Source organism: Protopterus annectens, chromosome 1.part1 (genome assembly GCF_019279795.1).
Source record: "Protopterus annectens isolate FY-2018-M chromosome 1.part1, PAN1.0, whole genome shotgun sequence".
NCBI lineage: Eukaryota > Metazoa > Chordata > Ceratodontiformes > Protopteridae > Protopterus > Protopterus annectens.
Genome location: NC_056726.1, coordinates 932,709,316 through 932,730,522, shown reverse-complemented (window position 1 = coordinate 932,730,522; position 21,207 = coordinate 932,709,316). Strand labels below are relative to the sequence as shown.

Sequence of the window (21,207 nt, the reverse complement as noted above, 5' to 3'; positions counted from 1 at the left end):
GTATTAATTCCCAGTGACTGTCCCTTTTTGTAGACATTTACTTTAGCTAGTTCTTTATAAGATCACCTCAACAATGGATTACCTTCATTTTGTAGGAGCTGTTGTAAACTCTTTATATTCATATTGTTGTGCACAGTCTCAGTAGTATATGAAGCGGTATCTTCTGTCATGTCCCCTCAGGTATATACGTATGAAAATAGTCCAGGAAAAAATATACTGCTGGGGTGAAGTGCCTCCAAACAAAATATCAAAGAGATAGTATCCACAAACAGAATGAAAGGCACACCACGACAATCGAAGCAAACCTTGTAGTTAACCAATCCTTTATTTCAGTAAGCGCTTCACTACGTACAAGATGTGTTTAAGATTATTATATAGTATATTTCACATTTTTATATATATATATATATATATATATATATATAATATATATATATATATATATATATATATATATATATTGTTCAATATACATATTTCAACAATATAATAATATACATATATATATATATATATATATATATATATATATATATATATATATATATACACATGAATAATGCTGCCAATTTTAATGTATATATATTTTTAAATGAATTTTAATACACATTTATACTAATGTATGTTCCATTAGGGAAGATTTTAACTTCATAAGATTTACTCATGAGCGTATTAGTGAATTTGTACGTAGTTTTTTATGTTTAATTGGTATTGTGATTGGATTAATCAAGTGATTTTATTGGTCAGGAATGTGTTCAGTTAAGAGTATTTAATGGGCCTATGTTTTTTTGGTTTTACTGAAGTCTGAGGAAGCTCCCAGTGAAGCGTGAAAGCGCTTACTGAAATAAAGGATTGGTTAACTACAAGGTTTGCTTAGATTGCCGTGGTGTGCCTTTCATTCTGTTTGTGGATACTATCTCTTTGATATTTTGTTTGGAGGCACTTCACCCCAGCAGTATATTTTTTCCTGAAAGACTTCAATGTCTTGAAGTATGAGGTACAGCACTGTGTCTGCTACTGAGTTACTAAGGACTTAAAGAGTATGCAAACAAAAAAAAAATGGAAATCTTCATCAAGGTTGGGTGGTTGGCATAATGGTTAAGGTCTTTACTTTACAAACACAAGGTGCAGGGTTCGATTGTCAGATGAGGTAAATTCCTAGGCTTAAAATGGCCCACAACTGCAGTTAGCCTAGTACTAACCTATGAAGAGAGAACCATGGTTGTCTTGTCCAAAAATGTGCTGTAGGAATGAGGCTAGTTCTGTCTAGTTTCACTTTGAGAAGTACTTTCTAAATCAACAGGGATGGAGAAAATATTTATAGCTGACAACTGAGATGTGAAGCAGACAGATCTACATTTGGTATACCCCATTTTTGTGCATCTCTTGAAAAAAATGAAAGTGACCTTCCAATCTTGACCCATAGTTATTGGCCTGCTGATGGAATCCATCAAATGTTTCTGCAAGCCTGGAAGACATATAGCAGAGGGCTGTAGATGCTGCATGACTACAAGTGCCTCTTCAGAGAGTAGGAAAGATATGGTACCCCACCCCCGCAACCTGCTGCTGTACCACTTAACTGTGGTATTGTTTATATTGATTTGAATGTAACTAGGAAAAAGGTTCTTCGGAAAAGATGTCAAGGATCTGACTGCTGCTCTTTTTTTCTTTCAGACTGCTGGGAAAAGACTTTTCCTTTTTCATGCCAGTAACCATGCTCCAAAGGATTGCGGAGGTGGATTCCCTAAGAAAAGTTCAAATTGTTTGCTGTCCATTGCCAAGATAGTGTACACAGAAAACGATACATGTCTGGACAGGCTGACTGGGTGTATCCTGTAAGAAAACTCCATCAATGAATGAGATAGTGAAATCAGAATGCTTCCAGTAATTGATTTCAGATGTTTCTAAGAGCCCATTGTGGTCTCCTCAAGTGGAGATCTGCATAAGGAAAAAGACTAATGCTAGCAGACCCATAGGCTAGCTCAGTTATGCATCCTCCGTCTCTAGTGTTGCAATTTGGTTCTGTTTTCTATGAATGAAAGAGTTGATTTTATTGTCATCATTTTTGGAATTTCTTTGGACAACTGTGTTCAGATTCTAGCACTATTTTTGTAAGCAATTTTTGAACCAGAAACAGCCTGGAGTAAAACCATTGCCTCTCTTTGAGTTTGGAATACTGCCTTTTTATTCAGAAGTTGATTCATCAGCAAAACAATTGACTATCACTGAAAACTATAGTTTGCAATAATGCAAGCTCAAAAATCAAACCTTAGACAAGACTGATCTGTCTAGAGGCAAACAGTTGGCTCAGAAATCAACAGGGCTGCTTTTGCAAGACTGCCATTTGTTCTGTAATATGTGTGTGATCATTTTAAGTAAAAGGAAGAGACTACTGCACAAATGCATAGACTGAAAATGAAGATAATGCATAGTCACAGATAAAGGTGAGAAACACACACACACACACACACACACACACACACACACACACACACACCCACCCACGCACACACACACACCCACTTGGGACAGCAATGCAGAGATTCACAGACTTTGGTTAACATGTAAGAGCACAAAGGCAGATCCTACTTGTGGCATATTGCACAGTATGTTACACTCTTGAAATGCTATAATTTATATAAACTTAAGGATCCTATTTCCAAACGATATGTCATAAGAAAGAAACAGTGAGTGGTTCTCATTCTCTGCCCAACTACTGTTATACATACACATGTACACAGTTTACTATAAATATAAAAACATTTCTGTCTATGTGCACATTATTTATCATATATTAATCTAAATCCAATGCTGCCCCCTGGCTCTCCCATGAAACCAAAAAACTTATTCTCACTAGAAATAAAGTCTGGTCCACATGGAGATCACATAGAAAAAACCCTGATCTTCTTCACTTCCGCCAGCTTAGAAATCTAACCAAAAAAGCTATACTAGCTGATAAAAATAAATTCTACTTCAATCTGCAAGAAACCCATCTTAATAATTCAAAACTTTTCTGGTCTTCAGTTAATAGACTTCTTTCCCCAGGACGTTCAAAAACACCTTCCCCACTTAATTCTGATCCTGATACCCCCCAAAAAACTGCAGATGCTTTCAATTGTTTCTTCACTGAAACTATACAAGCTCTTGCTAATCAATTAAACACTAATAACTCACACCCAACATGTAACCTCATTAACTCCTCCTCTAAATTCTCTCTACATCCCATCTCTACATCTTACATATACAGACTCCTTCTTAAGCTAAAACCTTGTACCCCCTCTGTGGACAAGTTACCTTCACTCTTTCTACAAAAAGCTGCCAAGGCTATCGCATATCCTATTTCTATTCTCATTAATAGGACAATCAAAGAAGGTATCATCCCTGATATATGGAAGGTCTCCCACATTATCCCACTCCATAAAGGTGGTAACTCCATTGACTACTCTAACTTTAGACCTATTGCTCTCCTCTCTCCCTTGGCCAAAATAATGGAGAAATGTATACACCATCAGCTTGTACAACACCTCTCTCTCCACAACATCATAGCAAACAGTCAACATGGATTCAGACCTAATCACAGTACTACTACTGCCCTTCTCTCCTTTGTTGACACTATTAACCTGAACCGTAACAACAACCTACTCTCTTCTGCCATCTTCATAGACCTCTCCAAAGCATTCGATATGGTTAACCACTCTTTATTAATCAAAACTCTAGAATCACTATCTTTTGACATCCCTGCCATTAGATTGTTTTCTTCTTATCTCACTAACAGGAAACAGGCTGTTCTCTGGAATAACCACATCTCTTCTCTTCTGGCAGTTTCTATTGGAGTTCCACAAGGCTCTATTCTTGGCCCACTTCTTTTTTCCCTCTTCATAAATGATCTCCAAAACATAATCCCCAAGCTACTTGCATTCAATATGCAGATGATTCTACCCTCATCTGCTCTGCATCCTCTACCTCAGAACTTAGATCTCTTACTCAAAATGTCTTTAACACCGTCGAGACATGGTTTTCTAGTCGATTTCTCCTACTAAATGCTAAGAAAACTAAACTCCTCCTCTTTACTCCTACCTCCAGAACCACCCTTTAAACTTCACTATCTCTTCTAACAATGCAACTATCATCTCTCCCGACTCTACTACTAAACTGTTAGGTATTACAATTGATAATAATCTCTCTTTCAACCAACACATTAACAACACCATTAAACTTGTCAATAGGAAAATAGGATCTCTATATCGGATTAGACCATTCCTAACTCCCTCCTCTAGGACTAGGATCGCTCACTCCCATCTTCTTTCCTCTCTTCTCTATGCTTGTCCCATTTTCACCAACCTCAATAAAAACAACCTTACCAAACTTTCTACCAGCTATAATAACATTGCTCGCTTCACTACAGGAAACCCCTACAGAACACACCACTGTCTCAACCTGAAACTACTAGGCTGGCCAGAATTCCAAAACTATCTTGCAACCCAACAACTCACTATTGCCCATAAAATTCTGTACCATCCAACAAACACCCTATACTCTCTCAACTCATTATCCCCTACAATAATCTTAGCTCTCTCCGCTCCTCCAGTAAACTATTGGCTAATTCCACAAAATCTAATAACACCGCTGGCAACTCCCTTTTCACAAATTCAGTAGGTAGAAAATGGAACCAACTTCCTAGTAACATAACAACCATTGCATCATTACCTCTTTTCAAACTAAACATCAAACTTCACTTCCAAAACCACTGGCTGTGCACATGTAGTAAACCTGATTAATCCTTCACTACTCAGACTCTACTTCATTACTATCTCCTACGTTAAACTTTTCTACGATCCAACTGGCTTTCCTCCTCTTCTGCCACTTGTTTTCCTATTATTCCTTGCTTATAGACTGGCTTCTAGCTCTCTTTGCTTGCTAACTATCTTACTTGCTGTCCTTCCTTCAACCTACCTCTTCTTATTACTCATATTCTTAGCTCTCTTTCTCACACTTACTATCTTATTATTATCTCTCAAAGTATTTTATAACTTAATATGATGTCATTGAGTTTAACTGTGTGAAGTAGTATTTATTTATTTTTTTAGTTATCTTTATCAGTCTTAGTATAGTATAATTTATATAAGTATTTTTTTGTTACTGTCACTATGTGAGTCAGTATTAAGCTCACTAGTAATAATGAGTAACTGTAGAGTTGTTAGTTTCTGTCTTTTAAAACTTTTTTAAACTCTAGTATGCTTGCCTTAAGTGTATTCTCTGTGGAGCTTTTCTCCCCGGGCCTCTACTGAAAATGGAAATATCTCCAGTTAGACTAGCCCGGTCAACAAATGTAAAATAAAATAAATAAAAAAAAAATAAAAGATTTTAGTACAATGCTTATGATCACATGTCAATCTGATTTCAGTGCATACTAAGCCATCTTTGTAGAACTAATGAACCAGACAATGTTTAATGTACATGTTTCTTCCTTTTTTTAACACTTAGAATATGGGCAGATTTGTACATTCTACACACGATGCAGACTTTGCTGTCTATGTTCAGCTACAGGACATAAAGCATGTCACTATAAAATAATGTACATTTTAAGACTCTGTGCGTGCAATCCATAATGATAAAGTTAATTATAGTTTATATCTGCATATTTCAGCATTTCAGAATATAAATGCACAAGAAAACATACCTGAATCTGTAACAACAGTAAAATGATGGTAAATGCCATGCTCATGTTTATGTGGGGCAACACTGTCATCCTCTTCAGAATGCAGATGCTCACCCATCTTTTCTGCTTCATCCTCATGGTGATGGTAATCTTCATTAGTGCAATTTGAGTCCTTTCCTTCAAAATGATTTTCAGTGACACCATATGACATGCCTTTATTTTGGGGAGAAAAGCAGTCATCCTCATGAGGAAGCTGTAAATTGACATACATGAACTGATACAATCCAAACAGGAAGGCTACAATCAAAAGTATCACTGCTGCCAAAATTCGGGAGCATGTCTCCTTCTTACGCTGAGAGTTGACAATCTTTGCTGATGGGCTAAAGAGACAACATATTGTAAATGCATGTTTAATAGCACAAAAAATCTCATATTAAATTATTACAAGATAAAAACATCAAGAATTAACACAGTGATCCTATCTTAACTTTGTACATATATGTGTTTATCATGAGCACAAATACGTTTAACAAAAATGTTTGATTCACAATAATTATGAACACAGAAAATATGGTCATTACCTATATCACTGTAGTTAAATAAATAGAGTAATTACTACCATCAAAACAAAACAAAAAAGTAGTGAATTTACCCTTGACTTAAACATGCCAGACTTGAAGACCAAAAACCAAAGAAAAAAAAAATATATGTACAGGTATGTGTGTGTGTGTGTGTGTGTGTATTTATATATATATATATATATATATATATATATATATATATATATATATAGATATATAGATATATATATATATATATATATATATATATATATATATATATATATGTATATACACACACATACACACACACACACACACACACACACACACACACATGCATATACACATATATAGACTTTCGGCTTTTCCCAGTTAGGGGTTGCCACAGCAGAACTCCGGTCCGCTCATGATTGGCAGTGGATTTTTACAGTGCCGAGTTGCCAGCCAGAAGCCCAACCATCAAAGAAGGCATGCCCATTCTTGTATAAATACATAAATATATACAGGAGCTGTGCTTTCCATAATCGCATTCCAGCTGAAAAGGGCTCAATGCTCTCTGAATGTTCATCCTGTGTATTTACAAAATAAACTGTCAATATACTTTTTCTGAGTTAGTACATCACTGAAAGAAGTATATTTAAAGATTGTGGGTGCCATGAGAGGGCTCCAGTACTGAATTTTCAAAAAGATACTTTTTGTTGATTTAGTGATGACTGTGAGTACAAGCAGTTCAGGGTGATTAGTAGGTAGCAGTTCCCAAGTGAATGGTTCATGAGCTAATAAAATAGATCATATGCATATGCACGTATATATGTATGGGTCCCTATCAGTTGATCAAGTTTTCAGAAACTTAAAAGTCATAAGGGCGAGACCATATGATTCAGTTTTTGGGTTTTGAATGGAGATTGTGGTACAGTGCGGATCGGGAAATATACCTTCTTCCTTACTGTGGTGCAATCTTGGAGTTAGTATATATAATTTGCAGGGAGTGTGGGGGTTGCAGGGGGGGTGCTTCTCCTCTGCAACAACAAAAATAAAAGGTAGATTTTTGTGTATCCACTCACAATAAAATGTAAATAATAAAACATAATCTAGCACCCTAACAAAATTCTGGGTGTACATTCCCATGAACTACAACAGAATAAGAACTCCCAAAGACAAATAAGAACTCCCAAAGATTTTAATTAAGAACAAGCTTGTTGCTAAACTTGTTAATTTTATCAACAGATGTGTCGGTTATTTTTACTACTCCTGTTGTTATTTTTTGATTCTTCATCTTTTGTTCTACAGTACTGTATTGTGTCTGTTTCAGTGTTTTGTTTCTAGTTTTCTTTTTCTTGGACTTTTTTGCCAAGTTTTATCTACACTGAAGAGATTTTAAATATTTGTAGAGTGTGTTTATTTTGCAATTATTTTTCTGGTGGAGTTGTCATGTATAGTTCTATTCTTTGTTGTGTTGTTGTAAAGTATCCATTTCATTGTGGACTTAGTTGTTATTGTGTGTGATTGTATGTTAGACTTATTGCTTTTTGTGCTTTTCTTAGTATTTTTAATGTCCTGATGTTGGTTGATGTATTTTATCATGCTTTGTTTACATGGCAGATTTTATGTTTTGGTGTATAGTTTAGGTTTCTATATGTTTGCTACTCAGAGTGTATATTCCTTTGCAGTCAGTAGGATATATTAAAATATGTGATTTTGTATGCATAATTGTAGTGTTTTGGTTATTTGTTTATTTGTTATATTATGTCTTTGCTTTGTGTTCTTCTATAACAATCATTGACATTTGCTAAATAATTTTAAAAATATTCTAAGGAAATCATACTTTTAAAACATATGCAAATTACATGTAAGATCATGCTGTGGGACAAGATCAGCTTATTAAAATGTATATTAATTCCAGTTTCATGCTATAATATGATTATTAAAAGCAAATATAATTTGTCTACTGGGCTGTGGAAAAATACAGCTTCATAAGCTAGAGATACTGCTATGTCTCAACTGCATTCTTATAATATGTAACAAGGAAAAAGTAACTGTTGTATGAAGTCGAGGCATGTTAGTTACTGTAAAAGGAATTTGTTAGCCAGACTCCTCCAAGGTAGGAGTGCATTGTTGCTAGGGAAGGCCTGAAACATCCAAGGTCAGAAAACAAGACCCCTTGAAAGCAGGTGGGTCATGTTGAGGAAGGTGTTCACGTGAAGTCCAAGGTGAAAATCACAAGGGATGAGAGCATTTGCAAAGTCATTTATTTCTCAGAGTCACTGTACACATAAAGGTTTGCATGAATGATTTCAGAAGAAAAGAGTATAAAAGCTGAATTTTGTCTTTCTTCTGAGAGACTGATTTCCCAACTGCTATGAAGATAGTCTCCCAGCACTGCTATGAAGATGGTCTCCCAGCACTGTAAATAAAAAAAAATTCTGTTTGCACATCCTAAAATGTTGTTCCTGACTGAAGGCATACAAGGTAAATTCTTAATGTTATTTATTTATGACTAACATTTTGGTGCCATTCTCTGGATTTGAACTTTGGTATTGCTGCAATGCAGTTTTGAAATAGGGCCCATCACATATTTTCTGTGAATTCCACAATGCTTTGTATGGAATCATCAGAGACTCAGATGTACAGCTTATTCAGGGTGTGCAAACCTACTAGCCTTGGCAGGGAAATTGTTTTGTAAGGGAAAAGGGTTGGTTTGTGTTATTTTTTTCTCTCTTTCTCTCTTTTAGACAATTTTAGCAAAATGTATAATAAGGGCATGACTGTGTTTTTGTTTGACTGAGTTGTTTGTAAGGTATACGAGTAATAGTGGGAGGTCCCCAAGGCAAATTAGGATAGTAAATGTATGCCCACATACAGTTAAGGAGAAATTAACATAAGGAAACCCCTTGTGTTGAGGGCAGTACCCTCAGGATTGAAAGGTAAGAGGTATAAGAGATGTTTTATTCTGTCAATGTATGAATGTATGAGAGAAAGAAAAGTAAAAAAGTTAAAAGTTAAAGATAAAGTTAAAACAAGTTCATGAGCCCACCACATGATTGGGACGTAGACTACACAAGTTCATGAGCCCATAGCATGATTGGGATGTGGACTACATATTGTTAAAATAAATGCATGAGCTTACAGCATGATATGACCTATAAGTATGCATTGTTAAAATAAATTCATGAGCCCATAGCACACTGGGACTTAACTTTGATTGCATGGAAGTACCCTCAGAGGGTCCAAAAGAGTGGTCAGTTCTGGACACAGTACCTATCTGCCCCATTATCCCGATCACAATGCTGGAGCTGTAAGTTTTCAGCTTTCACCAGGATAAAAGCAAGGGGGTGCTGTGGGGAAAAGGCTGATCAAAACCTCTTTTCTGTTGCTGCACGCCCAACAGACCGGTCTTTACAACTGACAGGATCTAGGAGTTGTAAGGTAAGCCTAACATTTTATTATTTATTTATAAAATAAGAAAACTTGGAGTGAAGATAAGCAAGCAAGATCAAATCCCTGAAAAGGGAACACCTGCATATTGTATGTATTTTAACTATGGGAAGGAAAGTTGTAAATATCTGCATGACTGGTTTCAGCTTACTAAGAATTGTTCTGGTGGGATATTTCCATTAAATGGAACTTATGATAAAACTAAATTGCTGACACTGATACGTATTTTGGAAAAAAAGAAAAGTAGGCGGGGAACAAATGACAGCATTTTATTCTTGGTACAGTGAAGCACTTAAAAGGAAAAAGGAGTCAGCATTGAGGGTTGCAGGATACTAATAAGAAATTGTTGCAACAAGTAAAACAGGTTAAAGGGGAGATCCCTTTTTCCTGTCTTAGCAGGTTTGGAGCAAACTGAGGATGGCCAAATAGCAGAAACTTCTGAAGAGGATGATAATTCTCCAGTTTCTACTGCACCCCCACCCCCATATGCGCCAGTACGGGTACCTCCTGTACAAGACTCTGTTGTTTCTCAGACCCCTACCTTTCAGTCCACTGTCCATTGGGCACCCAATTTGCGTGATACTGATAAATCTCAGACTAGTTCCCCTGTTCAATCTTCATCTTCTGAACAGGTATCTGCAGTTGGGAGGGTGGTATTCTTAACGAAAACCAAAAAAGTAGCAAACAACAAAGAAAAAAACCACCAGACACTGGAGCTGAACAGCTGAAACGGTTTATTCTGGCACCTCGGCTGCAAATAGCTTTCAAAGGAATAACCATTCAAACTTCTTACATCTTTTTATAATAAAAGCCAAATTGCTCATTAAACAATTAAACTAATAACAATTTCAATCTGACAAGGAATCTTGTACTTAAAGTTTAAAGAGAAACAAGCATCAGAAAACATTAATGAACCACAGAAAAGCCCTAAATACACAAGTATAGTCTAAATAATAAGCTAGTATTTTACCATCTAACCCCAGGTAGAATAGTTAACTAACTGAATATTTAATAAATACCAACATCTTTAAATAGTAATATTTATTTCCAAATTCAACCCTTTGGGTTTTAAAGTCCCAAACATTAAAATGAATCTACTTTCTAAGTTCAACAATTTCTGTAAGAAATTACTAGCATTATACACATCAGGCCTAGCTAACACACAAAAAAATAGAGAGTCCAAAACACCATCATGAACACTATTAAAATGTTCAGAAACTGGACTCTCCATTCTACAGTTTCTGATATCCCCCATATGTTCCAAAATCCGGATTTTTAGCTGTCGTTTTGTTTGACCTATATAGTACTTAGGGGGGGTACAACCACAACCCACTATATATACAATCCCACAAGATTTACAATCAAATTTGTTAGTAGCCTTATATTTTACCCCATTAATATGACAACCTGACAAATTCTTCACCTTTGAACAAACTTTACAATTGCCACATCTGAACATCCCCTCTGATTTTAATCTGCCATTGAACAGAATAGTTTCCCTTATTTTTCGCTTTGGCTTTAACATTTCCTTCAAATTTGCATATCTTCCATAAGAAAAACAAACATTAGTAGGAAATAAATTACCAAACTCATGATTTTTAGAAACTAATGGCCAAAGGAAATTTACAATATTTTTCAGAGTAAAAGAAAAGGGAGAAAATTTCGTAACAAAAAATATTTTATTCTCATTTTTACTTTTACTATTCAAAAAGGTTTTCTCAGCATTCCTATTTCTACAAGTTCTACTATCATCCCTAACATTCAAATTAGAACTTAATACCCTATCAATACTATCCTTAATTAGAATTTCGGAATAACCTCTAGCTACCAATCTGTTTTTAACATCCTCAAATTCCGATTCCAATAAACCACTTTCAGAGGTATGTTCAAATGTGCGCTTGAATTCACCAAAAGGGATGAGCACTTGTGGCATACAGAAAGTTATTAGTTGCAGTATCCTTTCTAAATGGTCTGAACAGATTGAAATTGTTATTAGTTTAATTGTTTAATGAGCAATTTGGCTTTTATTATAAAAAGATGTAAGAAGTTTGAATGGTTATTCCTTTGAAGGCTATTTGCAGCCGAGGTACCAGAATAAACCGTTTCAGCTGTTCAGCTCCAGTGCCTGGTGGTTTTTTTCTAGGGTGGTATTCTTCCTATCCTTCTCAGATAGCTTCTACTTCCACAACAGGGACATTAGTATTTGACACTCCTGTATCTCACATGACAAGGTACGACAGGAGATTACAACATCTGGGGGGATCTTTTGGCACCTCTCAGGAAAATTCTGGGGGCTAACAATAGAGAACTTGTTCATCTTCCTTGGACCCATGCTGATTTGCATACTATGTCCAAAAAGTTTCCAAATATTAGAGAAGATTCATTAAAATTCAAACAGGAATTAAAAACTATAATAGAATGCTACAATCCTACTTTGACAGATTTAAATCAGCTACTTAGAGTAGTTACTTCAGATTAAATAAGAAAGCAGTTACAGGAAAAAGCTGAGATAACAGATTTTACTCTCACAGGGAATGCATTAACAGATAGACAGCATTGTTAAACAAAATTACAGATGTATGTCAAGTTAGGACTGACTGGTCTAAAATACAGGCATGTAAACAAAATAAAAGGGTAGCCCCTGCAGACTATTTGAGTCACCTTAAAACAGTATTTGCTAGACATTCAGGAATAGCAGACCCAGAAGAGCAAGCTAAGCCAGCTACTGCAGCAACCTTTGTGCAGGGTCTGCAAGCCCCTGTACAAAATCAAATTAAGCAGGTGCTCATAGACTGGCAAGGGAAAGACTTGGAGTCTTTATTAAGTGCTGCAAATCACTGTACAGAGTATCAGGAAAAATAGAGGAAGGATACTGAGGATAAGCTGTTAACTTTACAAATCAGGCAGCTGGAAAACCCAAGGGGTCAAGGCAGAAGCAGGGGAAGAGGTAGAGGAATTGCTAGAAGATTTAGCAAAAGTGCTGGCCAAGGGGAGCAAGGTGCAGCTGGTTGGCAACAATGAGCTGGCAGTGCCCCTCTGGCTTCATCTAACATATCTTGCTTCAATTGGGGAGAAGCAGGACATTGGAGATGGGAATTTCCACACAGGCCAGTGCAAAGAGTCCAACATACTTGGACTGAATGGCAACCAAATTATAATAACACAGTTTTTTCTCCACCACCTCCTCAGATTGGAAGGAGTCTGGAAGCTCCAAACTGACTAGGTCAAGGAAATAACACAGAAATAAATCTTAACCCTCTACTGCCAATATATAAAAATGGACCCTACGTTAAGGTGAAAATAAATTCAAAGAAAACACCATTTCTGGTGGACACTGGCACCACTAAGTCAGTGCTAAAAATACTTCAGATAGTCAAATACCAGTATCAGAGCATAAAGTAAAGGCAGTCAGAGTAACAAATACTATGGTTACTTATCCTGTTTCAGAACCCATCCCCATTTCTTTAAGTCCGATAGAAGAAAAGCATTATTTTATTTTGAGTACTACTGCACCAGTAAATCTGCTAGGAGGAGATTTGTTATGCAAGCTGGGTTGTACTATTTACTGTACTCCAGAAGGTGTGTATCTGAATGTTCTGTCAGAATCAGAGGGGGAAGTATTGGCAGTTTTAACCGAAGCTGAAGAACAGCTTGTTGGAAGCATACAGGCAGATGGAGAGTTACTACAGCATGTCCCTGCCAACTTGTCGGCTAAGCATGCAAATGAAGTAGGTATACTGAAATCAGCAGAACCAGTAAAAATAAAATTAAATCCATCAAAACATATTCCTAGAGTTCCACAATATTCACTAAAGCTGGAAGCAGAGCAGGGAATCAAACCTGTAATCCAGTCTCTGATACAGCAATGAATAATAATATCAACTAAAAGCCATTGTAATACTCCTATTTTTCCAGTGAAAAATGCAGGAAAGGATACTTACAGATTTGTACAAGACATAAGGGCTGTAAATGATGCAGTAATGCCTACTTTTCTTGTTGTTCCAAATCCAGCATAAATACTGAGTTGCATACCACCTACAGCTAGTTACTTTTCTGTAATATGTTCATGTTTAGCATTCTTTTCTATACCTAATCACCCTGAAAGTTCGTTTCTGTTTGGCTTTACTTATCAGGGACAGCAATATACCTGGACATGGCTGCCACAAGGAAATACTGAAATCTCCTTCATTATTTTCTCAGATTCTGAAAAAAAAATCGGAGAATGTGACATTTCCAGGTGGCGTGTGTTAGTACAATACACAGATGATTTACTTCTTCTTCTTTCGAATGTTCCTGGTTAGGGGTCACCATAGTGGATCACCTGTCTGCTCATGATTGTCAGTGGAGTTTTACGGTGTTCAGTTGCCAGCCCACCACCCAACCTTCCACAGAAGGCACTTACACACACGCCTAGGGCCAATTTAGAGTGTTTGGGATGTGGGAGGAAAATGGAACACCCGGAGAAAACCCACATGACCACAGGGAGGACTTACAGACTCCACCCAGAAGGCACCCCAGCCAAGGATCGAACTAAAGAGCTTCTTGCTGTGAGGTGACAACGCTAACCGCTGCACCACCATGATTTACTAATAGCATCAAATTCCTTTCAGCAATGTCAGCAGAATACTTTGCATCTTTTGACTATCCTTGCAAAAAAGGGACACAAAGCGTCTAGAGAAAAACTACCATTGTGGTCACCTCAGGTACACAATCTTGGTCATTTAATATCTCAGGGCAGCAGGCAAGTGTTACCATCTTATATTAATGCAATATCTAATGCCCCACATCTGACTACTCAGAGACAGCTTAGGTCTTTCCTAGGTATAACAAGATATTGCAGACAGTGGATCCCTAATTAAGCAGAAATTGCCAAACCTTTGACAAATCTTTTAAAGCAGGCTAAACCAGAGCCTCTCCTTTGGAATAATGAAGAGGAAAATTCATTTTAAAATATGAAACAAGCTTTAGCTACTGCCCCAGCTTTAGGATTACCAGACTATGCTAAGACTTTTATTTTATTCTGTCATGAAAGAAATAGATTTTCTCAAGGAGTACTTGCATAAAAACATGGGACAGCTATCGTCCATTAGCTTATTACAGCACAGCATTTGATTCTGTTGCAAAAAGTTTTCCACCCTGTTTAAGTGCAGTTGTCACTGCTGCCATTTTAGTTAATCTTGCACAATTGTTTGTGCTTGGGCATGATCTCACAGTAGCTGTCCCTCATTCTGTATCATCTCTTTTGCTTAAAATGAAAATGCAGCCACTCTCAACTGCACATCTACCTAGATATGAACTTATACTGCTTTTGATCCATCTAGTTCTCTGACCAGCTGTCCTGTTCTAAATCCTGCATCTCTGTTACCTACTTCTTAGGATGATGAAGAGCATGACTGTGTGTGTGTAACTATTTGCTTTCTCCTAGGGAGGACTTAAAGAACACTCCAATACCCAATGCTGATCTGAACTTGTTCATGAATGGCTCCTGTGGAAGAAATCAAACAGGGCAGCTGACTCAGGAATAGCTGTCTGCACCAAAGAGACAATATTGTTGCAACAAAGATTAGAGGGTGTTCACTCTGCTCAAATAGCTGAGTTAGCTGCTCTATAAAAGGCGTGTGAGTTAGTCAAAGACAAAGTGGCCAATCAGACAGCCATTATGCTTTTGGGGTGGTACATGATTTTGGGCAACTTTGAAAGAGAGAGGGTTTTTGTCCGCTTCAGGAAATCAAATAAAAAATTCAGGGAACATAAAATAATTGTTAGATGCACCTTAGCTACCTAAGAGGCTGTCTGTAATCAAATGTTGTGCACATCAAAAAGGCCTGGATGTTGTAACAAAGGGTAACAATTTAGCAGATCAAGCTGCTAAACAAGCAGTAGTAGATTGTTGTAAACATCTTTGTATGTGACAACAACACAACAACAAACTACAACAGTAGTGATGTTTGATTTTGAAAAGCTGTCAGCCTTTCAAGCTAAAACATCACAGGGAGAAGTTCTGATGTGTTCAAGGATGGATGTAGAAAATCCTCTGATGGCATATGGCGACATTCAGATGGCCGACTGATGGTGCCTGCCTCTTTGCTACCTTACCTGGAAAGGGCATATCATCTACTGGCCCATACCGGTAAGAGAGCTTTATTTACTCAAATTATCCAAAGTTGGTATGCCCCACATGTTCCCTCTTTGACACATCAGTATGTACGAAATTGTGGTATATGTCTAGAATATAATATAAGTAAGCATGCACACAGTAAGACTGTATGTTTACCTCCACCCTGGGGACGTTTTGTTAACATACAGCTGGACTTCATCCAGATGCCCAAGACTAATAATTTACAATTTATTTTGGTGGTGGTATGTATGTTCTCAGCATGGGTAGAAGCTTACCCATGTCACAAAGATAATGTAGTCACAGTTGTTAAAAAAATTCTGTAGGATTACATACCGAGATTCGGTATACCATGTACTATCAATAGCGACCAGGGAACGCATTTTAATAATTCATTGCTTAAAGAATTATGTAACATTTTTAATACTAACTTAAGTCTTCACTGCCCCAACCATCCACAGTCATCTGGATTAGTGGAAAGGTAAACAGAACTCTTAAGAATAAAATTTCAAAGATTTGTGCTGAAACCCACTTAAAGTGGCTTGAAGCCCTCCCCTTAGCATTACTTATTTTATTATTATTTATTTAACATTTGTTTGCCAGGATAGTCCGACTGGGCAAGTGTCCATTTTCAGCAGAGTCCTGGGGAGAAAAACTCCATAAGTTTACAGAGAGAAGAAACATTTACAAAAGAGACATTACAGAGTAGTAGCATACATATTGTAGACTTTACAGCCGTTAGTATACATTAAGAGGATATTACCCCTTTTGGTTGAAAATACAAGTGTACAAAATATACAATGAGAGTAGATAAGAACCTGGTAGAGCATTGCAAGATATTTCACAATTGAATACAAGTATATAAATGTTTAAGTTTTCCATATATACAGTCAACCAAATATACATGTAAGAGTATACATACATATATATGCATACACAAACATACATACATATATACATACACATATACACACACACGCATATATATATATACATATATATATATATATATATACATACATATATATATATATATATATATATATATATATATATATATATATATATATATATATATATATATATATATATATATACATATACATATATATATATACATATACATATATACATATATATATATATATATATATACACACATGCACACACACACGCATATATATATATATTATATAGATATATATATATATATATATATATATATACACGGGTCTATTGCTTTTAGTCGAATTACATTTGGTTGAAAATGATTTCAGGCAGCCCACTTCAATGAATCCCCATTTGACTGAAAGCACACTTGGTCGAATTACATTTGGTCGAAAATGGAATATAGCCCCTGCCCCACTGTAGTGTGATCCTGGTGTGAGAATATAAAGTTAGGGGGGTGTGGGGGGCACAGCCCCCCCCCCCCACATTGTGCAATCAGTTTTTACTGATGTTATACGTTTTAATGTATTTTTAATGGCTATATATGTATATTATAGTGCATAAACTGCAGTTATGTGGGGGACTATGCCCCCACACCCCCCAATGTGGGGGGCTGTGCCCCCCATACCCCCCTAACTTTATATTCTCACTCCAGGGTCGCACTTCAGTGGGGCAGGGGCTATAGTCCATTTTCAACAAAATGTAATTTGAACAAATGTGCTTTCAGTCAAATGTGGTTTCAGTGAAGTGGGCTGCCTGAAATCATTTTCGACAAATATAGTATCTACATACATATATCTATCTATATATATATATATATATATATATATATATATATATATATATATATATATATAGATACATATATAAATATACATATATATATATATATATATATATATATATATACACACACACACACACACACACACACACACACACACATATATTTACACATGCATACATACACACACACACACACACACACACACACACACACACACTCATATACAGGTTATTGCTCACACATGTATAGGTATAGTTAAATGGTGTTGTTTGTCTTGTCCAGGACAGATGGGGTGTAGAAATGCTAAGTGGATGAGGCTTCAGGGGGTCAATTACAGTTGCATAGATGGTTGGTGAAGAGGTATGTTTTAATTAGGCTTTTGAAGGAGGGTGTGGAGTTTTGTAGTCTGAGGTCAGGGGGAAGGTTGTTTGGTATTTTTTGCTATTTTATGGGCAACTAGTAATTCTCTGGAGTTGTTTTTGCATGTGATGGTTTCGATTAAGGCTTTGTTGGAGAACCGGAGTTGTCTATTTGAATTGTAGAAGTTCAGCATGCCATTCAGGTCGGGGGTTTTCTCAGGATAGTACAGAATTAGATGAGCTAGGCTGAGTTGATGGTACCTTAATAGGTTCAGAAATTCAAGCCAGTGCAAGGCTTGTAGGGAAAGGCAGTGGTGGGATTGTGATTTGGCATTAGTAGTGAATCTAGCAATTTTGTTGGTACAGATGGAAAGTGTATTAAGGTCAGTTTTGTAAAGATTAGTTAGAATTGGGGATGCATAAAGTAGAGTAGATAGGAGGTGGGTCCTGGCTATTGCAATTCAAGATTCAGTGGTTAGATAACTTTTACAGCGATTGAGGGAACCTAACTTTTTGTGGACTTTAGTGATGGTTGCTGATATGTGCTTTCTGAATTTGAGTTGCTGGTCAATGGTAACTCCTAGGAGGTTAGCTCAGTGACAGGGGTGATTTGGGTTTTGCTGGTGAAGAGTATAGAGAAGATAAGGTTACTCGTTTTTGTAGAGTTGAGTAGAATAGCATTACTTATGTTTTCTTGGGATTTAGTATGAATTGTGAGCTGTTAAGCCAGTTCTCTATTTCAGAAAAGGCTTCTTTTGCTTTTTGTATTAATTATATTTATATATATATATATATATATATATATATATATATATATATATATATAATTGTATTTAAATGAGTATGAGGGCCTCACTGAATGACACCAGGAAGTTGAGTCCATATGAAATCTTAATGGGGGGACCCATGGCCCTTCCAGGTACCCGTCCCATGAGAAATGCTGATTTAACCTTGTCAGATGATGCCATGATTACCTAATGTAAAAAGTTAATTCATGTTTTGCAGCAACATCATCGAACAGTAAAAGAAGCATTATCAGAGCCTCCTGACCAGTCCTGTCATCAACTACAACTGGGTGAATGGGTTTATGTAAAAAATTTTAAAGCAGAAAAATGGCCTCAGTCTGAGGTAGAAGGGTCCTTTCCAGGTCCTGCTAACAACCTTGACTGCTATTCAGTGTGCAGGACTACCAATATGGATCCATTCATCTCACTGCAAGAAGACCTGCTGTGTGGTGTGGGGATGCCAGATGTATCACTGCAGCCAACAGTGGGAGATCGAGGTGCAAAAGATAAATCATCTGCCCAGTGAGGAAGTCAACTTCAGTAGCAGTCCATGATGAATCCAGTGATAACAGGTACCTTTTCTTTGTTTCTGCTGTTGTTTCCTTCTATAAACTGGTCAAGAGAAAATAGTTTCTTGCTGGTCCTTCGGCAATATGGCAAAAATTTAAACAAAACAAACTGCTGGATATGTTTTCATATACCTTGTCATTCTAAGGCAGGGATTCCTATGATTCCCATCCCTGCATCACAGGTGTCATTTGAAAGGGACCTTAATGACATCAGCTTAACCTGGCATAATGTAACAGATTTTTCAAAGGTTGTGTCTCTTCAGCTTGCAACTGCACATCATGGAAATACATGTTATGCCAGAAATTGGACTGTACCAGTAGGAAAAATCAAATGTAATGATACCAGGCATGAAAGTGTGTTAGACTCTTTGCACTTAAAAAGCTATAACTGGGGAAGTGGCATGGACATAAGTGACCGTTACTACATCTGTGGTGATCGTGCCTACCCCTGATTTTCTCTACAAATTGGTCTGGATGTTGCTTTGTAGGCTATATTACTCCTGCTATTCAACATTTTGAAAATACACCTGCAGGTAGACTGAGAAATAAGTGAGCAATCCACTGGGCAGAGCAATACTTTCAATTTTTAATCCTAAGTATGGAGTGCAAATCACAATGCTGAAATCACCATGCTTACTCATATTCTACAGGAGGTGGCCAATGAAACTTCGCATCACATCAGGATGGCAAATCGAGAAATTACTGAAATACGAACTGTGGTGTTACAGAATTGAATGGCACTTGATATAAAGCTTGCTGCAAAAGGGGGTTCATGTGCCCTCATAGGGAGTCATTGCTGTTCATATATTAGTGACTATCATGATGAACAGGAAAAACTGGCAAATTTCATGGAACAAAGGGCCAAAGATTTGGACAGCACATCAAAACAATGGACACTTTTTGGATAGTTGGGCAGTATTTTTGGTAACCTGGGAACTAGCACAATCAAGGGTATTGTCATTGTACTTTTTATTATATTTGTGATCATTTTGGTATTTTCTATTCTAAAGGCTGTGATTACAAGATGTTTAACCTCACATGCACTTGAAATGCCACTGCATGTACCAATCAATGACAGTTATAACAGAAGATGACTATTACAATGCAGAAGCTTACTTTATTAAGTTAAGAAAAAGAAACATGTATGGTATGACATTGATATGGGATAAGATCAGCATATTAAAATGTATATTCATTCCAATTTCATTAATGATGCTATAATATTATTGTTAAAAAGCATATATAATTTGTATACAGGGCTGTGGAAAATACAACTTCAAAAGCTAGAGTTACTGCTATGTCTCAAATGCAATCTTTTAATATGTAACAAGGAAAAGGTAAGTGCTGTATGAAGTTGAGGCTTGTTAGTTACTGTAAAAGGAATTTGTTAGCCAGACTCCTCCAGGCTAGGAGTGCATTGTGGCTAGGGAAGGTTTGAAACATCCAAGCTCAGAAAACAAGACACCTTGAAAGCAGGTGGGTCATGTACAGGAAGGTGTTCATGTGAAGTCTGAGGGGAAAATCACGAGGGAAGAGAGTATTTGCAGTCATTTATTTGTCAGAGTCACTGTATATGTAAAGGTTTTCATAAATGATTTGATAAGAAAAGTGTATAAAATATGTAGTTTGTCTCTCTTCAGAGTGACTGATTTCCCAACTGCTATGAAGATTGTCTCCCAGCGATGTAAATAAAATATTTCTGTTTGCACATCCTGAAGTGTTACTCCTGACTGAAGGCATATAAGGTAAATTATTAATTTTATTTATTTATGACTTGAACAATCAGATAAAAATAAAATCACATTAAACCATGAAAAAATAGAACTAGAACAAAGGACTGAGATAAATGAAGAAACAAATAAATAAACACAGTCAAATACCATCTACCATTAAATAAATAACTAAATAATCAGACGAACTGAAGAATAAGATGGCAGACAAACCAAGAATAAATAAGAAAACTAACCACAATGATCTTCTAGAAAAC

General features: G+C 36.5%; 1 protein-coding gene across 1 annotated transcript in view; it reads right to left on the bottom strand.

Moving 5' to 3' along the window:
• The window catches only part of LOC122808041 (glutathione hydrolase 6-like), a 309,257-nt gene that overhangs the window by 228,568 nt on the left and 59,482 nt on the right, over positions 1–21,207 (bottom strand). Inside the window, exon 2 of the mRNA XM_044079032.1 lies at positions 5,681–6,039. Within this exon, the coding sequence (XP_043934967.1) occupies positions 5,681–6,039 (359 nt within the window). The remainder of the gene's footprint in view (positions 1–5,680; positions 6,040–21,207) is intronic.